This window comes from Ciona robusta, chromosome 14, assembly GCF_009617815.1.
Source record: "Ciona robusta chromosome 14, ASM961781v2".
Lineage (NCBI taxonomy): Eukaryota > Metazoa > Chordata > Ascidiacea > Phlebobranchia > Cionidae > Ciona > Ciona robusta.
The window spans coordinates 1,714,325-1,735,238 of NC_143248.1; the positions used below are offsets into that span (position 1 = coordinate 1,714,325).

General features: G+C 36.6%; 3 protein-coding genes across 4 annotated transcripts; all 3 read left to right on the forward strand.

Moving 5' to 3' along the window:
* The first annotated feature begins 1,863 nt into the window (after positions 1 to 1,863).
* On the forward strand, positions 1,864 to 6,618 carry LOC149724827 (multiple inositol polyphosphate phosphatase 1-like). Its single transcript, XM_089892405.1, is given in 10 exon segments — positions 1,864 to 1,935; positions 2,342 to 2,476; positions 2,479 to 2,482; positions 2,835 to 2,924; positions 3,204 to 3,330; positions 3,386 to 3,495; positions 3,656 to 3,768; positions 3,983 to 4,119; positions 4,176 to 4,310; positions 6,341 to 6,618. Coding segments are annotated over 10 exon segments (1,131 nt in total). The 3' UTR covers positions 6,549 to 6,618.
* Positions 6,619 to 7,600: 982 nt separating this feature from the next.
* Positions 7,601 to 14,464, forward strand: LOC149724828 (uncharacterized). 2 transcript variants are annotated; one of them, XM_089891790.1, is made up of 11 exons: positions 7,601 to 8,345; positions 8,672 to 8,804; positions 9,473 to 9,573; positions 9,628 to 10,151; positions 10,416 to 10,577; positions 10,951 to 11,003; positions 11,197 to 11,366; positions 11,685 to 11,781; positions 12,193 to 12,336; positions 12,592 to 12,746; positions 13,449 to 14,464. In XM_089891790.1, exons 1-11 carry the CDS (start codon positions 8,251 to 8,253, stop codon positions 13,906 to 13,908), a joined length of 2,094 nt encoding a protein of 697 aa, XP_089747916.1. In that variant the 5' UTR covers positions 7,601 to 8,250; the 3' UTR covers positions 13,909 to 14,464. The 2 variants fall into 2 exon arrangements, with proteins under 2 accessions (XP_089747916.1, XP_089747917.1); XM_089891791.1 differs by having other exon boundaries at positions 9,850 to 10,151.
* On the forward strand, positions 14,391 to 20,903 carry LOC149724829 (nucleoporin p58/p45-like). The gene is made up of 12 exons (XM_089891809.1): positions 14,391 to 14,576; positions 14,927 to 15,054; positions 15,382 to 15,465; positions 16,084 to 16,294; positions 16,690 to 16,821; positions 17,463 to 17,585; positions 17,963 to 18,081; positions 18,297 to 18,379; positions 18,836 to 18,914; positions 19,473 to 19,622; positions 20,046 to 20,207; positions 20,726 to 20,903. Exons 1-12 carry the CDS (start codon positions 14,518 to 14,520, stop codon positions 20,830 to 20,832), a joined length of 1,437 nt encoding a protein of 478 aa, XP_089747935.1. The 5' UTR covers positions 14,391 to 14,517; the 3' UTR covers positions 20,833 to 20,903.
* The last annotated feature ends 11 nt before the right edge of the window (positions 20,904 to 20,914 follow it).

Genomic DNA, 20,914 nt, shown 5'->3' on the forward strand with positions numbered 1-20,914 from the left:
TGGAAGGTGTACATTTGGCATTGGTTTTTTGGTATTTGTCCATGTATGTCCCTTTTTATTTTAACAGCTTCCTTTCTCAGCCCAATGGTGCTGTATTAAATCTATTACCTTGTTTTGTGTCTCCTACTTTTGGCCTAGTTATCTGCTTAGTAAAATGTAATTGAGATTTAAGACATAAATTTGAACTAGGTTAGAAACATCACAGGGAGATGTGAATTCCTCACTCCTATTATAATTAGGGCATCTGTTCCTCGGCGCTGTTTAATCCAGATTTTATTCCATTGGTGAAAGCAATTGGCGCCGTGACGCAGCGGGTGTTTGACGTAGAATAGGAAAAATGGGCAGATGGCCCAGATATAATTCAAAGGGCTCTCGCGCCTGTACTAGCCGATACAGTCTTATTCTGCGTGTTATTCTTAACCAAAGCTGCTTTTCCGGCCATTTACTTACACAGAGACCGCATTCCAATTTGCAACGCGGAAATCACGCCGCCGATCTTAAATGCCTTTGGTGACGTAGAGCATTGGGAATTCGAATACTCCCTTTTCCTTATTCGGTCTGACGTCGCTGCGGCCTGAACCACCGCTCGCACCATAGTCAGTCCTGTTCCTCTGGACACAGCCAGAAGTACAGCACGAGGTATAGCAAGATAAAGTTCGCGGTAGAATAGTTTTTTGCCAGAAGCAGTTTACACAGATAATAGCGTTGAAAGTGACCGCATTAAAACTACTCTTTACGGTTTAATGGACGCTTATAAGGTTACAGGGCAAAATAATACCGCGTCTTTTAAACGGGAAATGTGATACGACAACCCATAATCTACCGCGGCATTTTCGCGGTCCCATAGGTTTTCCGTTAATCTTAGACCAGCGACTTGCACCTGCCGTATTAGCAACGAGCCAGCGCCGCTTGCCATCGTATTCCCGCTGAGCTTGTATATGTACGCTGACACTATCCAGGTGTCTTAAACATACGCAGAAGCTTGAAGGCCAGTTATAAAGTGGCGCAGTAGAACGCCGTTCCATCAATGAAAACAGGGCGTGTCGTAACGGAAGGCTGTGCTTTTTTCCTTGTACACAACGCTAGCGAGAGAGTAATACTTCGTGTCCGCCAGGGACCAGCCTGTTAGTATGTAATGTTATTACAGCAGACGAGACTATAAACTATAAAACTAAATTACAGTGAATCATACCAGTAAAACGCTAAGATTTTCGAAGATCGTGCAATGAGCGAATTTTTGTGGCGTGTATTTCCAGGCGAGTTAACTTCAAAGGCTGTTTATTTACCAGATTGCCAGGCGGAGTTCATTCAATTACGCGCCCTTTACTTAATGGAATCCCAAAGGCCTAGCAGAGGAACAGTGTCGAAATGTCTTATGTTATATTTAGTATCAAATAAGGGGCACTTTGGCGACTTACAAGTCAATAGGACACACTGAAAGCTTGTAGTTCTCAGGCTAAATACCACACTAGGCTTATTCCTAGCGCCTATCTCCGCCCATGTCCGTCGTTGCTGTCTTGCCATTATCTTTACAGGCATCCGCGAATACTTCGGAATTTGTATAGCCTGTTTCAGACGCTGTATAGACAGCGGTGCTGAAAGCCGGTGGGAGCGAAGGCCCACGGAATGCCGATAAATTAAATCGTTGAATGAAATGAATGTCTGGAACAGGAGTTTGTGAGTTTAGCAGGCATAGTCGTTGGAAGACCTCAATTCACAAATCTAACGCTTGTTGTCTTAGCAACAAAACAGGCGGTTTTCACATTAACCAAGTTTGAATTTTGCCTGTTTGATCTAATGGTTATACAACGAGTGTGTGTATGCGCGCACGCGTCTTGTGCGTGTGTGCCTTGTGTGCGTAACATGCCTTTGAAAAAAGGCCTAAAAGCGTCATGCGGGATATCTAATGCATTTTTAATAAGGTCTGAATCATCGGTTTACTGTTAGATGTAACACCTAGTCTGGAACAGGAGTTTGTGAGTTTAGCAGGCATAGTCGTTGGAAGACCTCAATTCACAAATCTAACGCTTGTTGTCTTAGCAACAAAACAGGCGGTTTTCACATTAACCAAGTTTGAATTTTGCCTGTTTGATCTAATGGTTATACAACGAGTGTGTGTATGCGCGCACGCGTCTTGTGCGTGTGTGCCTTGTGTGCGTAACATGCCTTTGAAAAAAGGCCTAAAAGCGTCATGCGGGATATCTAATGCATTTTTAATAAGGTCTGAATCATCGGTTTACTGTTAGATGTAACACCTACATGGCGTATCATTAAAATACTACTACCAGCATAGGAGAAGTAGTTGAGTTAGCTCACTATTATATAATGGCTCTATGTTTAGGACTACAAAGTGCTTCATATTGATGCGCTTTACCGACATGGGACCAGGTTCCCTAGCAAGCAGAAGTTATTAGTCTGGTGGGAGCAATTGAGCGGGCTGAATAGGACCATTGACAACAAGATCTTGGCCGAAACGTTATCAGTAAGTATCGTTGATATTTTAAATTCTGTACTGTTCTGAATGTAGCTTGTCAGTGTTGTGTTTAACAATGCAGATATGGAACCAGTCGTTTCCAAATCACCGCCATTACACTTTGCACAAGACAGGCTGGATTGAGCATGAAAATTTAGCCGCAAACTTGTATAAGATGGCGCCACAGTTATTTTAAGAGCATTCTGCATGCCAATGACCGACAAAGTGCGTTACGTAAAATAGTACATTTTGCTGCATCATTATACCCGCTTTAATTCCGGCCTAATTTCAGTCGTTTATTTGTACAAAACCTAACCGTGTACAGCCTACAAAGTAAGCTAAACAAGCGCCCCTTTTTCAGGCTCTCTGCATGTTCTTTCCAGCCATAAGATAAGAGTCCTAGCGAGTGCCCGAGCATTTCTCTCTCAGCTTTTATGTCTAGTGGAACAAGGTAGTGAAGTATTCTATTGTTCTGCGCGCTGAAGTTCGTTTTGAGTGGCCCGAATGTTTTGCTTTAAAAGAACCCAAAAATGGAAAACTCCTATGCTTACCGAAACAATTCCTAAGTATGCCATTGTGCGAGGTTTTAAGTGTGCTTCAGTGCCGAAATGTTTTTTTCGCAAGATAGCCTTAAATTCCTTTATAACCGAGTGGTTAGTGTATAGACCTGCCAGGCGCCTATATATAGTCAGGAAGCTGACGATCAATTCAATGCATTGTTAATACACAGGGAAGTGCGAGAGGGAAGCTGACTATCAGCCATGGAAAGTTCTAGAAGATACGGCTGATGTGACGTATTCAGGAGTAGAGGTGCAAGTCAACCGGTCCCAACTACGCCCATTTGATTCGTGCTCACGGTATGATTATAGTGTTAAGTGTCATTTGCCTTCACTTTCATTTAATTCGTATCAGGTATGAAAAGCTTATGCACGAGAACGAGGCTGGTTCTTCTGAATACAACAAATTCTTCCTTTCTAGCCATTGGCAAGCACTGAAGCGAGAAATATCCGCACATTTTAATGGTAAATGGAAATAATTTTACCCACTGAATAATACATGGGCTATTACAGTATCTGCCTATCCTAGCGTACATACCTCTTAATAGTGCGTTGTCAGCCGAACAGCTTGTCGACTCGTTTATGGCAATTGTGTGTTAACAAGTCCTCTTATCTCGAAATATAGGTTACAACGTAGCAGACGCGGATGTTCTATCATTATACCAGCTATGTGCTTTTGATCTGGCGCTGTACGGACGAAACGAGCTATGTGCAAACTTTAGTGAATACTTCTTCGAGGTAATGGTTAAAAACGTTTTAGGATTTGTATGAGTTTTGCGTACATTTTTCGGCGGTTGTCGTTCAGTCATTCTATGCATACGTGCTATACCGGTTTGCATAGATTGTCCGAACATTAACAGCCGAAGGCCATCTTCAAACGCAAGAATTAAGTTTAAGTTCCGACTAAAATCAATACGAAGCTGAAACAACAGTAAAACCCTTTTATCTCCAGGTGCTAGAGTACGCCTCGGACTTAAAACACTATTACAAAACCGGCTACGGGTTTGGCATAAATTACCACCTCGCTTGCCCTATTTTAGAAGATATGCTATTTAAGCTGGATAAGGCCGTACAAGCTGGCGGATCCACGTATGTATTATATAACTACGCTCAAGTTTTGTATACTGATGTTGTATATGTTGCAGAAATGGGTCCGTCGTGCTACGATTCGGACATGCTGAGACCTTGATTCCTTTGCTGTGTTTGTTGGGGTTATACAAGGACGATACACCACTTACCGCACGGAGTTTTTCATTACACCGCAACGCCCGAAAATTTCGGTGAATTTTCGTTCTTTATTTTCCATACAAACTACCGTCGGCCTGCCAGGCGTGTAGGAGTGCTATGCATTATTCAAGCTATTGATTCCCATAGCACACGCAGCGTTATAACGCTGTTCGCTTAACCAGTCGGCAGGGAGCTTGTAACCTTTTGGTCGTGTCGCTCGAACACGGAAAACGAGTTTTTTTTTGGCAAGATTTTTGTCTGAACGACACCATAGGCGATACACGCATCAAACTAGTTCAACTGGTTTCCCATCAATTTTTACCGATCAGTTAAACTATCATGGCTTGGCCGCTTCTGGCTGCTCGCTGGGCCGTAACGACCTCGCCCGTCGGGCGCTTTTGAAAACTTGTTCCCGCCGGTCAGCGCGATTTTAACGGTATTCGTTAAGTGCTGCCGTAATTAATTACTAACGCGACAAAGCACCCTTCCGCGGCGCTGCGCACAGCTCCGGTACTTCAAGCTGCGCTCGTAAATCGCTTAAGAGACGTTACCATGGCGAACTGTAGGCTTCACAAAAGCCGCTTTTATTCCGCCTTGTTGGAAACGAGCTACACAAAAGAAACTCGCAGCGTGGCGCAGTTTTAGGAGCGAGGTAACAGCCTTCAAATGCTCCTATTAGCTACTTGTGCCAGCTTCACAATGGCTTACTTCTCCTTCAAGGCGCTTCGAAATGCAGCTTCAGTTTGGCTTTAAATTACAAGCGGGTCGTTTTTCGCTGTCCAAATCACTTGAAAACTTCGCACTCGTTTACTTCTTAAATTAAAACCCAATATACCTTCAAATCTTCGCCCATTTCAAAGCTTTAGAAGTGACTTATTCCCACCGAAAGATTGCAACTATTATTCCAACACTTATAACTCCCATACTATACTTCAAAGGCGACCTACAATTCCCATACGTAAACTAATTTCACGCATACCTTGCAACTATAAACTTCACCGCTTATTTAATTTTCAATTCCCAGAAAATCCTATTTTCACAGCAACACATATTTCATACATTTTGTGTTGTTGCTACCTGGCATATTTTTATAGAAATTGCTCCTTTGGTAAAAAGACGTTAGTTACAGTCTTGCCCTATGGCGTACGATACATTCATAAAACAAAGCTTCTACGTTTATTAATTATCAAAAGAGCAATTTTAGCATGTTAAACTGTGCAGTGATTTTATTTGAACAACAGACTGACGATGTCATTTAGACGCAAAAATATTTAATTATTGCACCAGATCTTAACTTTACAATGATCAAAAATACAGAATAAATAAAAATCCCAGTAAACCCATTTAGTTGCATACTTTTAAAATAATGGTCAATTTTGTATAGCTAAACTTGGCCAACAAAATTCACATTTTCAGCACACTAGACTCCCATTCTTCGCTTGTGGAGTAAATTACTTGTCTTACCGCCCAACCACTACCCCACGCTATGCTAGATACTCAACGGCTATTTTCTAATCTAAAAGCACCCTATAAACCACTTGTCCGTGTTTTCAATTGCCATTGTCCTTTTCAAAATTCTTGCCCGTATTCAAGCCAGCGGCAAAACAATATTCGATTTTTAGAATTATATTTTTCGCCGCTCTGTTTAGCTTTGGTTTTGGCTAATTCAATAATCTGACATTGAGAAAATTTTTTATAGCTTAAAAATATACTGGCGTGTTGAACAATATTTAATTTGACTCGTATGTAGTGGGGTGGGGAAAGATGAGACACCTTTAGCACATAATATCCAAATATCCTGATCGTGTTTTTACAATAAACGGTCTATGGGTGTCGTGAGGATATAAATTTATAATTCTTGGAATGTTCTTTGTTTACTACTAAATGAGTCGAGAAATAGAGTTATAATATGTTCCATCTTCCCCCACCGTACTGTATATTTTTACTTGTGTATATTTTGCCATTATAGTGTGCCCTACGGCGATGCACGCTGTAGGGAACCTAAAATTAACGCCAGAGTTGACCTATTATCCCATCACCCTATGCTATAAAAATCACTTCTGATCGTTTTTTCACATTTCAGGACCGGAACATTTAGTCCATTTGCTGGTAACATTGCGCTTGTGTTGTACAGCTCGCACCACAATGAGAAGATGTTGCTTTCAATCGTACTTAACGAGAGAGTGTTAAAATTACCATACGCCGATTGCCACTACTGTGACTACACTGCTTTTCGTAAATTACTTGCCAGCCGTTTGGAAGGAATCAATTGTAATAAAGTTTGCGATTAAGAAAGAAAATTGCGTGATTGCTTTTTATTAAACTTTTTTAATAAAATACAATTCCAAAACTTTTCTGTTATATTTCTGTAACATATTCTACTGGTATGAAATTGTACATAATAGTAGAGTGGGGGGAGATCGGACACCTTTTCATTCTATTTTCTCGATCCATTTGGTATTAAATAGTAAACATTCAAAGAATTATAAAACCGTATCCTCACGACTCCCATATACCGTTGTTAAATGTTTAAAACACGGTTAGGATATTTGGATGTTATGTGATAAAGGTGTGCCGTTTTCTCCACTATAAAACGTTTTCAAAGAGGGCGCCGCATATGGCACTTAGCAGGGGGGAATAAAATTTAATTTAAATAGAACCCGTTTAGCCTCTCCCATATGGCTTGAAATGGTGTTTTAATGTAATATATTGAACGGTAAAATATCAGCATTGTTATCGAAGTCTTACACTTCGAATTGAATTTTACTTGTAAGTGCTGCAAACGTTTATAGCCATAGTAATACACATCAGTATCGTATTGTACTGGGGTCAGAATGTAGCACCTAAATCCATTTTCCTGAATGTGTTTAAACATTAAACAAAGCTCTTATAGAGTCGCGGGCCACGTTTATATAATTCTGTAAACATTCTTTGTTTACAACAAGGGAAAAATAAAGAAAATAAAAACATGTTCCATCTTACCTCATACTACAATAGTTTAAGTTTAACCCTATATATAGCCCTAAGCTTATTATAGTTTAAATCGCTCTTAATGACAATTTTCTGATAAATATACTGTAGAATATTTAACGCGAAGATCCTTACACACACTATGGTACAAAATTAAATGAACCGGCATTTTAAGTTTAAACTATACCATGTGCTAAAAATATCGCTTAAAATAAAAATAATTCTCTAATATTCAGCGTGTGCGAGTTTGCTTTTCCAAAATGACAAGAGAACATATATGTCTTGAAGTCCAAAAAATTCTTGGTTGCTTTTTTTTTTCTGGTGAAACATTTTTGAAAAGCATGTTGGCACTATAATAAACACTGTTAGTGCTGGCACAAAAGTATTTTGCAACATTTTTTCAAGAATTTATTGCATTTTCGATCTAACATACGCCTGACATCTTTATCTTAATATACAGCACCAGCCATGCGATAACATAAATAGCATTCTTCGCTCTTCTGTATATCTTGCCATCGTGTGCGTCAGAGACAGTGATACGATTCGGGATGTTAATTCACTGCCCGGTCGATATACAGAATAATTTTGCAAATCGAATCGATTCGTTTTCGACCGTTCACTTAAGCGGCGACAACGAAATTAATTTTTGATGAATCGCCAGTTTCTTGCTCGTGTCTTAGATAATGGTGTTGGCTTTTCAGGAGCATTTATTATTTCCGCATGAGTTAAGGTGTGGACGCATCAAGGTTATCGATTTTGTAAGCCCGCAGCCACACGGGTTCGTCAGGTGCATTCCCAATTGGAAAACGATCTTAATGTTCATAGACTAATTGGCCGCAACATGTCCATAGGGAAAAGACAGTGGCATCGTAGTAATGAAAATGAACGTGGTTAGATAGGTTAAGTTCACAGCCAAGGGCAGGCAGTGCGAGCATATGTGTATTCTCTTTCTTTTACATGACTCACGCATGTAGATTCAGTGGTTTGCCCACGACGTTAATTATCTGAGCTTAAGTTAGATATATGGATAAAATAGCGTTTTTAGTATTTGTGTTCTGCATTCAAATCGCCTTAGCTGCAAGTCGCAGGGACGGCAACTATTGTCCGTCCAGATGTATGTAAGTATTATGTATATATAGTTCTTTGGGGTAAGATGGGATACCGTTAGCACTTAAATCCCATATTTTCTGATCGCGTTTTGAACAAATAACAACGCCTTTTAGAGTCGTCGGGATGCGGTTATTTAATCTGTAAATATTCTTTGCTTACCACCGAATCTAAAAGCATGTCCCATCTTGCCCCACCCAACTCCACATAAAAATGTTTCTATTCTATGTGAGTGAGGTCTCGCAGCGTGGCACGTTATGGGTCCTTTAGGATTTAGGCCAGGATTGGCACATTTCCCCACAAAATGTATGATTAGTATAATTCTTGCTTTATTCAGATGCAAACTAAAACAATCCATCGTGTACGTTGGTTGTTCAAGACGAGGCTATAAAATTATGCCGCACCAAATACCATCAAACGTCACCGACCTAAATTTCCAATTGAACAGCCTTAAAAACTTAACTTCGTCGGTGAGTTTTTCTGCACTGCTTTTCGGTAATGTTATTGTCGCTTTGTGAGGTTATTTGTATGTTTTTTTTCGGTATATATTTTGCATTGTTTATAGATGAATTTTTGTTATTGCTTTTTTTAATGAGTTTTTTCTATTGTTTTTTCGGTGATTTTTCTGTTTTGTTTTTTTTGGCTGGTGTAGACTTATAGATTACGATGTAAGCATTTGGTTATAGGGTTGCGCCGAAAGCTGGTATAAATAATTGATTTGTATTAGTTTTTGCTATTTAGAATTTAAGAGGCCTGACGGCCAGGCTTCAGAAAGAGCTATGAATAATGCAAAGACGCCTTTCTTGTTATACATATTAAAAACGGTCTTAGACGACAATGGAACAGCTTCAATGAAATATTCTTGAATTTTATTCTTTTTCAAAACAACCGGACAATTATATATAGTATGGTCGGGAAATACGGGAGACATTTAGCTCATACTATCCAAATACCATGATCGTGTTTTAAACTATATATTAACAACTATGGGAGTTGTGAAGATGCGGTTTTATAATTCTTTAAACGTTCTTTGTTTACTGACGAGAAAATGGAATTAAAAAGTGTCCCATTTCCCCCACTTTACTATACAGTGTAATTCACATTATAAACTACAATATAAATTCCTGAATTAAAACAGGCACTTTCCCGTTTTAACCGGTTGGAACATGCTATATTTGACAACAACCAAATTAACTACATTGAAGCGAACGCGTTTCACGGCTTGGTTCGTCTAACAAGGTAAGCGCTATCCATTCAAAAATCAGACAAAAAATGGAAACATTTTTCATATAGATTGGATCTATCTGGAAACGAGCTGAAAACTTTTCCCTGGAATTCTTTATTCCGGCTACCAAGCCTTCTCTTGCTGAATTTGGACCATAACCAACTTGAGACATTACCGTCAGATAACAGAACGCTGGCTCGACTCAATGACCTGAAATCATTAAGTCTATACAGCAATTCATTTACCTGCTCGTGCAAATTAGTTCTCTTCGGCAAATGGCTCTTTACCAGGTCCATGGAGAATTCAGTAAATATTCCGAAATCTGACGACCTTGAATGTGAATCTAAGTTGGCTTGGCTAAGCTTCTCTCTACAAGAGCTTTTTCGGATTTCGACAAAACAGGCTACTTGCCAAAATCCAAGTTTAGAGCTTCGAGCCAATTTTATGAACACTTCGATGACGGTAAACAGGCGCTCTGTAATAAACGCCACTGTGGAATTGGGAGAATATGTGTCGTTGGCTTGTGAACACCCTACCACCGAGAACGGAACTATCAGCAAATCGGTTTTTCTTCAGTTTCATCAAAACGACCGTAAATATAGGGTTGCCTTTAGATATAATTTGTTTGGCAAATAATATCCAAATATATTTAAAAACATGTTTAAAAACCTAACAACAGTCTGTAGAAGCCGTGAAAATACGGTTTTATATTTATTTGAATGTTCTTTGTTTACTATACCAAATGAGACGAGAAAATAAAATAAAAAGGTGCCCCCCCCCCACCTTACTATATGGTAAGAATCACATTTTTTGTTAAATTCATAAGTATCTGTATGAACCACATGACTTCTAACAGATGTACAGATTTCGGAATTGAACATTGCGAATGTTACTTGGACAAATAAAAGTACGTACAGCATTTCTGGCATCGAACTTTTACACCACAAGTCTATCTTTCTTTGCGCAGTTGAGAGTTATGCTGGCACAGTGGTAAAGGGAATTCAACTCTTTATACCAGGTATATGTATATAGTACTATGGGGAAAGATGGGATACTACTATGGGGAAAGATTGGATACTATACTATGGGGAAAGATGGGATACTACTATGGGGAAAGATAAGATACGGTTAGCACCTAATTTTTTATATTTTATCTATATATAGTACCGTGGGATAGGATGAATACCTTTACCACATAATATCCCATATTTTCCAATCGTATTTTAACCATTTGAGAACGCTCTTTTGGAGTTGTAAAAACACGATTAAAGAATTTTGTAAATATTGTTTGTTTACTACCAAATGGGACGAAAAAAGAAAATGATAATGTCCCTTTTTGGTCCAAAGTACTGTTTTAAAGCGTTTTTTTTTATAATTTAATATTTTTGTAGAATTACTTCGACGCCTTACTCCAAGTCAAGAGAGCAAGAAAATTGGAGAAATGGTATTTTTGTTCTTTTATATTATTACCGCTCGTTTATTAGCACCTATCTATAAGCAATAAAATACATATTGCGTAATATATTCGCTAAGGTCTATATTCCACCTAATGTTTAATCGAGATTTGCTAGCAGTCTTGTCCTATCGCTGTACATATTTTATGCCATGCAAAATGTAGCAGAACTTATATTTTACAGGTTAAATTGGAAAACTCCATGAAAAACATAACTGCTACACAACAAACTCGCATACAATCTTTCACTCCTAATTCCACGCTGGCCCATTCAGAAATATCTAGATGTGGGGAAACACCGGGCGTACCGATATCTTTTTTGAAACCTACGAATACCTCACCCGTTACTTACGAGTAAGTACATGCAAAATTGTGCATGATTGCAGGTTAGGGTAAGTGGTCCAACTATTGTTTACAGAATATTATAACCTCGAGATTCCAAAAGAGCGTGGATAATTGTTAAAATGCGGTTGGAAAACACGGCATACTATGAGATAACGGTATTCCATCTTACCCCACAGTATTATAATAAAACGGTTGATCATAGCCCATACATGTATATATAAATATTAAAATAGTGAACGTTAACTTAGTTTATGCGGAAATGTTTTTTGTTTGCCCCCAAATTAAAAAAAAAGAGTAAAACATGTACCATCTTACCCCTCTTTGCAGATTCCAAATGGGAGATCGTTTTGGGACGCTAGTGCAGAATAAAGCGCGAGGTACAATAGATGTTTCACTCAACGAAGCATCTGTCATAAGAGACTCGGTAGGTTTAGTTAACTGACGCATGAGTTATACGCAAATGCTTTTTTTTACATTGATTTAATTACTTTTGGTTTAATGAATAATAAATCTTCAATTTGACGTAAATTAAAAATGTGTATATTGGTATGTGCATCAAACACATATACTAGAGTGAGGTAAATTGAAACATGTTTTTATTCCCCTTTCTTACTTCATTTGGTAGTAAACAAAGAATATTTACAGAATTATATAACCGGAGCCTCGTGACTTTAAAACAGCACGGTTTATTGTAAAAAAAAAGATTAGATAATATGGGTTGTGGATACTAACAGTATTCAATCTTACCCCACAGTACCATATATATACATTTTTGGCAGTGTATATGCATTAATTGTATTATTCCCATTTATAAAAAAATGTTCTTATATTTCAGTTGTACATATGTCACACACATGGGCCCCGAATCCTACACCGTTGGTCTTATATATCTGATTCGAACACAGAAGTTACTATCCAAGTACAATCAAGCAGTGCTGTGTTCATCGTGTGTTTATCTCTTGGCTCTCAATCTGAAGAGGTATTTTATAATAGACTTACTGTTTATAGTACAGTGTGGTAAAATGGGATACCGTTAGATCTAAAACCCATATTTCCTGATCCTTTTTAAACCCAAACTCTTTGAGTTGTTAGGTTACGGTTATATAGTTCTGTAATATGCGGAGCTTCGACACGTAAATGCACTTTTTAACTAATGCACTGACACCAAATCATTCTGCCCTATAATAACACCAGAGTTTTGTCTTTGTAAAATTTCCATAAATCCATTCAACAGGTATGCGGCAACTTTACGGTTGTTCCGAATCGTGGTGGCAATATTATGGTAATGGTAATAGTCGGTGCAGCGCTAATGGGGTTTGGTACCATACCGTTACTCGTCGCTGCTTCACAACATGCATGGCATTCTAGACAGGAAATAGCTGCGGCAAGGTGAACTATATATTACCTATCAGCAGCAGTATGAATTTCAATTGCTATATGAATGATGCGTGCATAGTGTTAAAGTCACAATGATATACAGTAGGGCGGGGAAAGATGGGACACCTTTTAACTCTATTTTTCGATTCATTTAGTAGTAAACAAAGAAAACTCAAAGAATTATAAAACTATACCCCCACAACTTCTAGGAACTGTTGTTAAGTGATTAAAACACGATCAGGATATTTGGATAATATGTGCTAAATGTGTCCCATTTTCCCCCACCCTACTATATATAGTAGGACGGCTAAAGATGGTATACCGTTAGCGCATAAATCCTATTTTCCTTATCGTGTTTATAAAAGGTAACAACAATCTTTTAGAGTCTTGTGGATACGGGTATAATTACAATTCTGAAATTATTCTTTATTTTATACAGTGTGGTGGGGGAAGATGGGACATTTTTAGCACATAATATCCAAATATCCTGATCGTCTTTTAAACAATTAACAACGGTCTATGTAGTCGTGAGGATACGCTTTTATATTTCTTTGCATTTTCTTTGTTTACTACCAAATTGGGCGAGAAAATGGAATGAAAATGTGTCCCCTCTTCCTCCAACCTACTATACTAAATGGGGCGATATGAGACATTGAAAACATAAAACATCTTACCCTAACCTACTATAACAAATATAATTGTTGTTTGTTGCAGGTATCGTCGCACCAAACCACTTTTGGCAAAACCATTAAAACACCAGATATCCAAACAAGCGTCCTCGGAAAAACGACCAAAAGGAATTGATTTTAACGACGATCATCGAGTTACAGAAGATCATCGGTCGTTATCAAAGTTGTCACCGGCCCCGTTGCGTCACTTTTCTGGACCTAAGTTGATCAAATCTCATTCAAATGCTGATCAAACACGTTCAAAGACTCGAATCGGTTTAACTGCTAAATCAGCCTGCAGTTTTCATTCAGAATTACACCAAGCCAGTGAAAAGGATGCAATGTTAGCGGAACCTGAAGATAACGGACGAAATGAAGGGGTACAAAGATGGCTTAATCAAGTCGAACTGGAAAATTGGAGCGAGGCAAGCCAGCGAGACGCATATGTTGCAGACGGACATTCAGTTACCGGAGAATTTTTTGATGACAGGCTCAACGAAGTTTGATTATTTTGGCGTTTTTCGTATGCTTTGTAGCCTTTTGAAGGCATGTGCTATCGTTGTTGGAGTTAGGGCTTACATCTTATATGCATAAGTTATTTTGACAGTGTTAAAAAACTCGTTCCAGCTAAATGTTTCAATTCAATATCAAGTATATGCATGTTAAGCTACCTGTTTATACAAGAAAGTTTCCAATGTACATTTTTTTAAATGAGACCCTTGAAAAATATCTGGTTGTATTTTGGGGTCGTAGGGTGGTTAGTTTCTTCGCTTATTACCTTTTAAAACGGTTCGGACAGTAGGATATGACAAAATGGTTTACTTCACAGCCGATTTTACAGAAAAATGGGTATTTTGAGAAGCTGGGTTCATTTAATTGTTTTTTCATGGAACAAGCGGCTTTTGGTGCTGCTTAGAATCGAAATTACCAGTCATATCTCTTTTCAAGGTTGTCAATTGTGTTCTTTTAAGAAAAACTAAAATTTTCTTAACCGCGAGGTGGCGATAGAGGACAAAAATATAACAGTGAGCGGGAAGCTCATATTAAATTTGTGAAACGTGAGTCTGAGATCTGCATTTGTTGTTTTATTTTGTAAACTGTAAGATATCCCGATAATGGCTTTTAAAGGATTTGGTACAAGCAACACAGGCTCAGGAGGTGGCTTTAGTTTTGGGTAAGCTAAAAACAATATATATGTGATTATTGGATTTAGTATGTCCATTTTATCACTTATTTCAATGTTATGGTTCAAGGCTTGATGCTGCTACCAATGTGCACTGGTTATGCGTATGTGTTCTTGACCAAGACACTTAACAACAATTGCTCATACCTGTGGTTTTTAATGGGTTGTCTAAATACTAAATTGTGGCACAAAATAATTACTTACCAAATTACATATGTGGTAACTCGTAAGCGGTCACAAGGTTTATAAAACAAGGCACATGTATTATAACTACCGTTGTTTCCCCACAATGCGAGGGTAAAATAAGTTAAACATATTAATATTATTTAATCTCTACACAGAGCTTCTAGTTCAACAGCAGCAACAAAAACAACACAAAGTTCCACTGGATTCTCGTTTGGTGCTCCAGCCACTGTGTCTACAGGGCTGGGCTTTGGTGCCAAGCCTACTGTATCTGCACCAAGCTTAGGTAAAAAAAAAAACAATTCTATATTTTTTATATTAAAATATGGTACTTGTCTGCCGAAAATGGCAGTTCCTGACAAACTCTCAGGTAGCGTATGCAAGTTCGTTACTTTTCATAAGCATGCTCACATTAGTTAAAATTAGTGCGCAAATTTTACACATTTCGAAGTCACGTTAAAAACGGCACAATAAATTTTGAATCTTTATGCCTATATAAATTTATATGCTAATATATTACGTTCTTTTATTTCACATTCTATTGCTTGTGTATATTTTACCTAATCTCAGCATATTTTATCACTTCACATATAATTTAAACCTGGTATTACAGGAGCAAACCAGTCTAAACCAGCTGCAACTGGATTCTCACTTGGTGGGTCTGCAACTACTAAACCAACTTTAGGTTTTGGACAAAGTATGTATTGTTTAACTACTAGGGTTTAATTTTTATTTGGGTTTGGGGTGTGGAATTTAAAATAAGACTTAAATGCATATTAAGCACTGTAGCGATTGGCCATGTTATAGGCTAAAATTAGTTATTATTATTAAAGGATTATTGTGAATTGTGATAAATTGTAAATTCTATGAATATAATCCGGATCTAGTGCTCATGCAGTTGTATCTAGTCAACAAAAATTAGTTGAACTGTTCTGTTTAAACCAGAGACTGATGATGCCATTTTAGGCAAAATATAAATCTAACAGATTTCTCGCACTTAAAACTGACTGTAATTTCGTCATGAGAATCGTCCAACTTCATGAGCACTAGATAAAGTTCGATAGAAGGCTAAAAAATGTTCCCTCTCTATAAAAATATATAAAAAAAATTAATATATATAAAAAAAATTAAAAAAAGCAATGACCCACAAAGTAAATATATGGTAACTCGTAAGCTGGCATGAGGTGTATGAACACCCGTGTTACATCGACTAGTTTCCCAGTCAAGTGAGGATAAGGCAAGTAACTTAAAGCAAGTAAACTCAATTTTTTTTTTTCACCATTGACTTTAATTGTAAGTCTATTTTCTCAATCAGCTGCCTCTACTGCAAGTACTGCATCAGCTTTAACCCTTGGTTCCACCCAACCACAAGCTACCAAACCAGCATTTAAGGGGCTGGGAGGTGTTGATTTAACTTCTACTGCATCAACAAGTAATGGAAATGGGAATAAAAACAACGGGATAAGCCAGGCGGTCAAGGATCAAGGGGTACCCGAGGAAATATGCAAAGATGTGAAGGCTTTTGAGTATGAAATATTTTATTAATATTTTATGTGTGAATCGAATATTCGTTCTATAAAGGTTAGGTTCTATTAACAGGCATGCCATGCTAGGATTTGGCCATAGTTTGCTTATTACTCCAACATTGTATGTGAGCAATGATATTATTATATTCTATATTGGTGAGGGTATTTTAGATTAATAAATTGCATGCCTTTTTTGCTTAGGAATAGGATTTTGTAATTGTAGAATTTAAAAAAGCAGATATCTTTTTTCAATAAATACTCGGTTATTTTTGCTACCGGGCATGATGTAAATAACCTTCCAACAAACGGCAGAAAAAACTTTGGAAATACACTCGTTTTTTCATACCAGACGAGTGTTTGACATATTCTTTATATATTATCTGCTTTGTTCAAAGGAGTTACGTTCAAAAGCAAAAAAGCGAGAGCAATGAAGTAGGAAAGTTTTCTGTGCGATCTTTGCAGAAAATCAACGAAGAAATCAACAGTTTATCAGTTGCTGTTGGTACAATTTCTTCTGCTGTGCAAAGGTAGCCATATTTTGTGTATTTGTCAATGTGTATATCATACTATATAGGCTATAGTATATATATATATATTTGACATTAAGCTTAACTGTCAGACTGACACTGAAAAGTTTTTGAATGTAAAATATTTAAGAATACTATCACTGGTTAAAACTAAAAGTAAATTATAATCATTACATTTATAAGTTTGACTCAATCTATAGTGGCAAATGTAAAATAAAATATATATGTAATATACAAAATACAAGTATAGTATATTGGGGTGAAATGGTCATTTTCATTCTCCTTCATCGTTTCATTTTATCTTAATCAAGATTTTTAAAACAGAGGTGTTTTAGCACCCTGTGTTGGACCGTAAAATTGATTTTACTTAGTGTTAAGGTGTTACGTGTTAGGTGTCTATACAAACAAAAGCAGACCTAAAATATATCACATTTGCTAAATTAATCAATGAGGTTCATTATGTTTGACAAATGACAACTATAGGTTAAACTGTATTTTAATATTGTTATTTGTCACCAAGTTTTACCAAAAATTAACAAAAACAGTACGCATATGCCAAATGGAAAATGCACTTTGTATGGTACAGGTACTTGTTGGTTAGCGCACAGACAAACTATACAAAATTTATCCAAATTTAATAGGAATAAGGCAGCTGTTGAATCGATACGAAATGAATTCACAAACCAGTTAAAAAATATGGAGATCGCCCATCGAACACAAGATACACCAGCTGCATTACAACATGAAAATATTGCTCCTATCAAGTTAGTGTATCCATTCAAAACTAATACCTTTGTGCATCTAATTCTATATAGCTTGTAAACTGTAATTTACTTAGTAATCTGGATTTTGAGGTAAAATTTCACAGAAGAAATTTTGTGTTTATTATATAATTTAATCTATATATTTATATTTCAATACATGCATATATTTTTTTAAATTTGCCTTACTTTTTAGAATTAAAAAAATGTCTATGTTTTGTGGAAACTGTAATGTTACTTTAAATTTAGAATAAGCAAATAAATAAACACCCATAAAGCTACATACGTGATATTTTTGGTATGTACATATATTATAAATAAACATAGTTTAATATATGCACCAGAACCACCACAACAACTGTATTCAATAAATATTTCAGGTATTTCATTGACCTTGTATCAGAGTTTAGTATCAGCATGCAGTCATACAGACACCAGATGGAAGAATTAGAAAACCATTTACATTCGCTTGCTCAACCCTCTGGCATGAACCCACAAGGTAAATCACTTTGTTGAAGTTTTAAAATTTACTGGATTTGGAAAATTATATATTGTTTAAATTTAAAGTTGCTTAAAGCTACACACAGCAATAAAAAAACATCTGTTAAAAAACCTTGTGACATTGACCGCCATTTTGTGTCCAAAATTACACCGGCTGTTTCCCAAATAATTTAACTTTAAACACCCTAATATAACAACTGTTTTTTCCCACAGACTTATCTATGGCTTTGTGTAAAATGCAGGAAAGTTTTATAACTTTGGCTTCAAATCTACATTCAATACATGACAGTGTGAAGGTAAAACGACTTTTTCCTAAATTCTGAATAGAATGAGTCGTTGATTTTTGATCTGTGAACAGTGTCTTGTAGCAAGTGTAAAATACTCGCAAAATGGTTGGGTTTAGCGCTAGTCGATGCTATCATCGTGGGTGTATGTGTCCTTGGGCAAGACACTGAATGACAATTGCTCCAACCCAGTGGTTACTGGTCACTAATGGGTTGTCCAAGCAGTCATACATCAAAATGAAAAAATTCAAAAAAATAATCACTCACAAAGTAACATACATGGTAACTCCTAGGCTGGCATGAGGTTTTCCGGCCAGGCGAGAATAAAGCAAGTTACATTCATTTATAAATGATATGAATTCATTTACATTGTAATACAGAAATATATATATATTATTATCATATTATCCCATACATTATAATGTATTCCCATACAAAATATAATACCCCAAACCCATACATTTGCAGCACATCAAAGAGCAATACCTGGCTTATAGAAAAGTTGTTCATGGCGATCATACAGATATATTTAAGCAAAATATTCCAGGTATTAATGCATATTTATAATAAATACTTACATTTTAAATACAAACTGTCGTTGTAAACATTATTCTGACGTAATAATTTGGAAGTATTATGTAGTAGAGTGGGGGAAGAGGGACACCTTTAGCACATGCCACATGGTATCCAAATATCCTGATTCTTGAACGTTTTTCAAACATTTAATAAGGGTTTAGGGGAGTCGTGAGGATACAGTTTTATAATTCTTTAAATGTTCTTTGTTTACTACCAAATAGGACGAGAAAATAGAATAAAAGGTGTCCCATCTTCCCCCACCCTACTATATACTGGTCTAGCTTCCTAATTGCAATCTATGAGTGTGATATGTCCAAATAGAATTATGTTTCTAAATTGTAAATCAGTTTTAAAATACATAAACAAAACAGTTTTGAGCTCTATTAAAAATAGTAGCCTATTGAAAACAGAATTTAAACAATTTTATTATTTTTTATACAAATATACTCAATTTTTTTATAATTACAAACTTTTAAGTTCTAAACACAAAATATTTTACTAAATTTTTTCAATAAATTTTTATTCTCAGTTCCAGCGAAGAGCAAGAAAATTGAAGGGCCGTCAGCTTTCAGCAACTTGAGTAATGTTGCAGCACTCGCAATGGCTTCAATGTTACAACAGCCACAACAACAACAACAACAGGCTCCCCCACAACAAGGATTTTTGGGACAAACCAAAAGTATTTTGTTAAACTGTTTTAAAATAAATATAATGACTACTTAAAAAGCAAGAGTATTTTGTTTAAGCTGTTTTAAAATAAATTCCAGGTCCATTAGCATGCTTTTTCCTGAAACCTCACCCATATAGATTAGAATGACTTACTTTTACATAAATCTATATAGACAACTACAACTAGTCAACTGCTGTAAACAGGCCGCAAAAAATAACTAGATTAAATTTTAAGGTATGAAATATTAATCTTGTGTTGCTTGCTTTTTTATTGGCGTTTTCTCTCTAAGCATTTGTTTAAACTTTTTACATCACTAAAGATGGTTTTAGTTTTTAAACTGGAACTTATAAAAAGTAAGTTAATAATATATGGACCTTAATGTTGGTATTGAGATTTAAGACTAATCAAAATATATTTATTATTCCTTTTCAGCTACTAACACATTATTTGGTGGCAATGCTTCAGGCAGTTTATTTGGTTCAACAAAACCTACAGTTACAACAAGCAGCTTATTTGGCTCCAAACCTACGTTAAGCACGACTGGTTTTGGAGGTTTTGGTTCCACTAATACTTTGAAACCAGCGCTCAGTGCAGGTAGGTGGTTTTATGAAAGTTTTGATCATTTAACTTACCGTATTATGCACCGGAATAATATATTATGTTCCACGTTGCTGAACTTATGGATGTGTCTAGTGTCTATGGCCATGGGCAATTCACTTTAACAGTCATTTTTTTCTGCCATTTAACTTTTAGTTTTGGCATTTTTTAAAATTTCCTAATTTTTGGCTGGTACCGTGGCTATGGTTTAATCACTGCCACAGTTAACAGAGATATCAGATTCGATTCATTTTTTCAACCGCTATCCACCAATTAAACAATCACTCTTACTAATTTTAATCCATCACAAGTTATATACGTGGTAACTTGTATGCACACACGAAATGTATGAAACAGAACACCAGTGTGATAACTAACATTGCCCTGCCACACAAGGATAAATAAGCTAAATCATTGATTTAAAATTTTCTGTTTTTTAGGGATTAGGCCAAATGTGGCCAATATTTACCCAACAGCCAATCTGCCAAATTACATTTTCTTTAAATTCCTTACAGGTTTAGCCACCTCAACAAGTGGAAATATGTTTTTTGGAGGCAGCACCACATTTAGCTCAAGTGCTGGCTTGCTTAACTCATCAACTGGCAAGCGTAATAAAAAATGAGGTATTTATATTCTACACTCTGTGGACGGAAATTGTTGCCAATTATGAATAAACTTTTGTTGAATTTTGTGGAGATCAGCGT

Coding starts and splice junctions, on each gene's coding strand:
- LOC149724828 (XM_089891790.1), top strand. CDS start 8,251: ATGGATAAAATAGCGTTTTTAGTATTTGTGTTCTGCATTCAAATCGCC. Junction 8,805..9,472: donor TTAAAAACTTAACTTCGTCG/GTGAGTTTTTCT, acceptor GAATTAAAACAG/GCACTTTCCCGTTTTAACCG. Junction 12,337..12,591: donor TTGGCTCTCAATCTGAAGAG/GTATTTTATAAT, acceptor TCCATTCAACAG/GTATGCGGCAACTTTACGGT.
- LOC149724829 (XM_089891809.1), top strand. CDS start 14,518: ATGGCTTTTAAAGGATTTGGTACAAGCAACACAGGCTCAGGAGGTGGC. Junction 15,055..15,381: donor TGTATCTGCACCAAGCTTAG/GTAAAAAAAAAA, acceptor CTGGTATTACAG/GAGCAAACCAGTCTAAACCA. Junction 18,915..19,472: donor ATTTAAGCAAAATATTCCAG/GTATTAATGCAT, acceptor TTTTATTCTCAG/TTCCAGCGAAGAGCAAGAAA.